Raw genomic sequence first — 3,541 nt, 5'->3', positions numbered from 1 at the left:
TCAGGTCTATGGTCATGGTTCTGTTATTGTTTTTATGCAATATTTGAGAAAATTATATAGTACTACGGGGTTTAGAAATATGGGGATCTTGTGTGCAGTAGTAAGGAGAATTTCAAATAATGATAGTAGTTTAGTGTTGTTTTAAGTAGCAGAAATAATGTGATCGAGCAAAGAGTGGTAATATATGTTAGAAGACATTTGTATTAATAAGCCAGTTATTTTTTTTATTATTTTTTTTTTTTGTGGGTTTGGTGCACAGTCCACGCCAACAGTTCTTACTATTTCAAAGTTAATTCTCATGTACATGTATTACATATTTGTGTTTAATTTTGACATGAGAGATAACACACACACACACACACACACACACACACACACACACACTATAAAGGAAACACACAAACACTACAAGGAAAAAGAGGCATGTTTGCGTGTGTATCTGCGTCCATATTTTTGTCTCTCTATATGCATTTAAGGAGGCAAGTGGGTATGTGGGGAACAACGGGGTAGATATATTGTTACTTGAGATGATATGTATGTATGTACATACGTACGTACGCATGCATGCATGCAGGTAGGTGTGTGTGTGTGTGTGTGTGTGTGTGTGTAAGAAAAGAACCATACAGTTTAGGAAATAATTCAGTAATGAAACACGTAATCTCTTTTATTTCTTTCAACAACAAATACAGATTTTGTTCTCTTTAGGTTCAGTTTTAGTTTTATATTATTTGCCTGTACAGTGTTCGCTGATGACAATGGAAGAGACAATATATGAATCTGAAATGAAACTGGTCTAGTTTTTATTGAGGTATGACAAAAGAATTGGCATAATGTTTTCTAAAAACGTCAAATGTGTTCTGTATTTGTGTTGATGGGAACTCGTTCTTCGTTTTCAGTGTCTGGGTCATCAATCTGAACGGCAACAGTTGTCACTGGAATCTCGCTGTTCTTCATCTGATATCGTTTGTATAATGTATATCCAAATAAAGCAAGAACAAAGGATGTCGCGGCAATGATAATCGCGAGATAGTCTATTCTGAAGGTCGAACTGTTATCTGATAAAGCTGTTTGAACTATGCTTGACGCTCTTGGCATATGATAATCTGGAAAGATAAGTTATACTTGAGATGACATTGAAATTCTTTCTTCAGAGGAAAAGCTAAGAGAGAGAGAGAGTATTTTATAATAAATTGGTGCAACTGATTTTATTAGTGACCAAAAGCAGGTGCGTGTGAACCAACGTTCCGTTTAAGGCATGTACACTAGTTAGCGCCGAGTAAAGGCCACTGAGCAGATATTTTTAACGGAAATTGTATCCTCAGGCAGGGTGAGTCAAAGTGTATCATTATAGATTTAATGCCATTAAATCAAACATCTGGAATTTTAATCTCAACCATGTCAAGACTGAACATATTTTGAACAACAAACAACTGTAATCAATTAGAAGAAAGTGTGCTCACGAGAAATCGAAAGAATTATCTCTGCACGCAGAATACATTTAGCTGCGCCAAGACATCAAACAAGCTTAGCGGAAACATTGGTCAACTAGAATAACCAGGAATGAAATTCCAAAGACGGTGAATGAAAGCGATTCGGAAAATCTAACCTGTAGAAAACACTAGGGCTCTAAAACTTACCCCGACAAAATTTATTCTAAAAAAAGTTTTGTTCGGAATCCTTTTCTAAAGAATACAAACTACATATCAAGAGGCAAACATACACACATAAAACAACTTTACTCTTTGGTTAAGTGGGGGGGGGGGGGGGAGGGCATCTGTCTGGTGCCCCCCTCCCAAAAAAAAAGAACATTGGTGTGAACTAGTGTTGGGGGTATCCACGAATAATAAGTACATCTTGTGAAAACTTTAAACTATGAGAGTCAATTTATAACATTGTTTATCTATATATGCAATAAAATTACAACGAACAGTGCGAAACTAGTATCTAGCTCGACTGAGCACTTTCGACTCTTTAATGAGTCTTTTTCAAAGGCAAATACAAAACATAAACAAGGCCAAACAGATAAACCAGAAAAAAGGTTATGTTTGCGAGACTTTACATGGCCATTTCGACGGGAATTCAATTTTTAAACTTTATTATGTTTCAATTAGTGTATTTCAGCTTGTTGCTGATACTGGAAAATATTTGTATTGACCTAGAAATTGATGATGCATAACGATATCTGTTATTTTATGTAAATTTATGTAAACGCAAATTATATCCTGGATATTTCGTTGTCATAGTAGTGATAGGTTATTAAGCAAATTTAGAGAATTATTTAAAAGAAAATGTGTCGGCTGCAAAAGATAATTTTATTGTGCATGGTTGTCTTTACCTAGTCTTTTTGGCTTAAACCGCTTTGTCTCAATGTTATAAAGCGCCGCATCCATTAAAATTATTTTTCTTTCCTAGTTTGGGGGACTCCAGTTGGGGTTGTGAGCAATTGCAATAAGTGTCATATCACTGAAAGTGTGGCCAGGGGAGGAGAAGGGTTCTGCGACCGGGTTTCTGTACAGCTTTTTTGTCATCCAATGAGATCTATAATGATTGATCCTTTTTTGTGTGTAGCTTTTCAGTTTCTCTGACATACTGATGGCTACAGATCTAACATGTGACGCGATAAATTACATTCTCTGTTTTGCACGTTCTGTTTGGACCATGTGTGTTTAATTTTTCTCTAGTCACTGCGCTAGAAAATGTCCTGGTCTCTATTATATGTTGACAGGTTTTGCATTAAAGTTAATTCTCCCTAACAAACCTGTAGTCGCCTACCGGAGACCAAAAAAATCAAGGACCATCCTAGTCAGGGCGTAGCTAACGCGAATCACTAATCAAGACCACTCTATTGAATCTGGCCCCGGTGGCGATAAAAGGTGCAGCATATCGTTTATCTCATCACACGTAAGATCTGTAGCCTAATATATTTTTGGTACTGCACACACAGCAGAGCCGGTAATTTATTCGATTCTAAAATCTTTGGCACGATGTCTGCAAAATTACAGCATAGCTAGACCAATCCTTGAGAAAGAGGTTGAAGATGAATATTCAGATATTATTATATACCTGAGAGTGAAATATAATCACTTGATAGCGAAAAAAAATTATCATTTTTATCATTTTTTCTCATACCTCTATTTTCACATCCGAAAATATATCCTTATCTTTTCACCTGTGAAAAATAAATCTTTATATATTCACATGTGAAAATATATTTCACATGATGCCATAAGAAAAAGAAAAGTTTCTTCACCTACGTTACTGCCGGATATATTTCATCTTGTGGAACCAAAATTTATATGTTTTAACTAGTGGTTGCGCCAATCCTTAAAATATCTTGCTTTAGGTGCCATACAGTTGTTTTAACAACTTACTGGGACATATGCGTGAACAATTTGTGACTGCACAAAGGGGAGCGCAAGGGTCGCAGTTGCCAGTATTTTGGTCAAAATAGCGGTCTCCTTTACAGATGACTGAAAAAGAAAATAAAAGATTATATAACATATTTCTATGAACTTCTATGTTGTATGTCCGGCCATTACAA

The 3,541-nt window shown here is 35.8% G+C and overlaps 1 protein-coding gene across 2 annotated transcripts in view; it reads right to left on the bottom strand.

Annotated features, from left to right (window-relative positions):
* Nucleotides 1-643: 643 nt before the first annotated feature.
* LOC149782738 (uncharacterized) overlaps nt 644-3,541 on the bottom strand; it is a 4,294-nt gene continuing 1,396 nt past the window's right edge. For both annotated transcript variants that reach the window (XR_016414616.1, XM_089934908.1), the window contains exons 3-4: nt 3,372-3,470; nt 644-1,103 (exon numbers count right to left, since the gene is read on the bottom strand). Coding sequence is in view for 1 of the 2 variants with exons in the window: in XM_089934908.1 (XP_089791034.1) it covers nt 847-1,103; nt 3,372-3,470 (356 nt within the window). In the remaining variant the exon portion in view is untranslated. The remainder of the gene's footprint in view (nt 1,104-3,371; nt 3,471-3,541) is intronic.

This window comes from Sinohyriopsis cumingii, chromosome 15, assembly GCF_028554795.1.
Source record: "Sinohyriopsis cumingii isolate HCF-2022 chromosome 15, ASM2855479v2, whole genome shotgun sequence".
Classification (NCBI taxonomy): Eukaryota; Metazoa; Mollusca; class Bivalvia; order Unionida; family Unionidae; genus Sinohyriopsis; species Sinohyriopsis cumingii.
The sequence above is the reverse complement of the archived record's forward strand: the minus strand, read 5'-3'. Positions and strand labels throughout refer to the sequence as shown.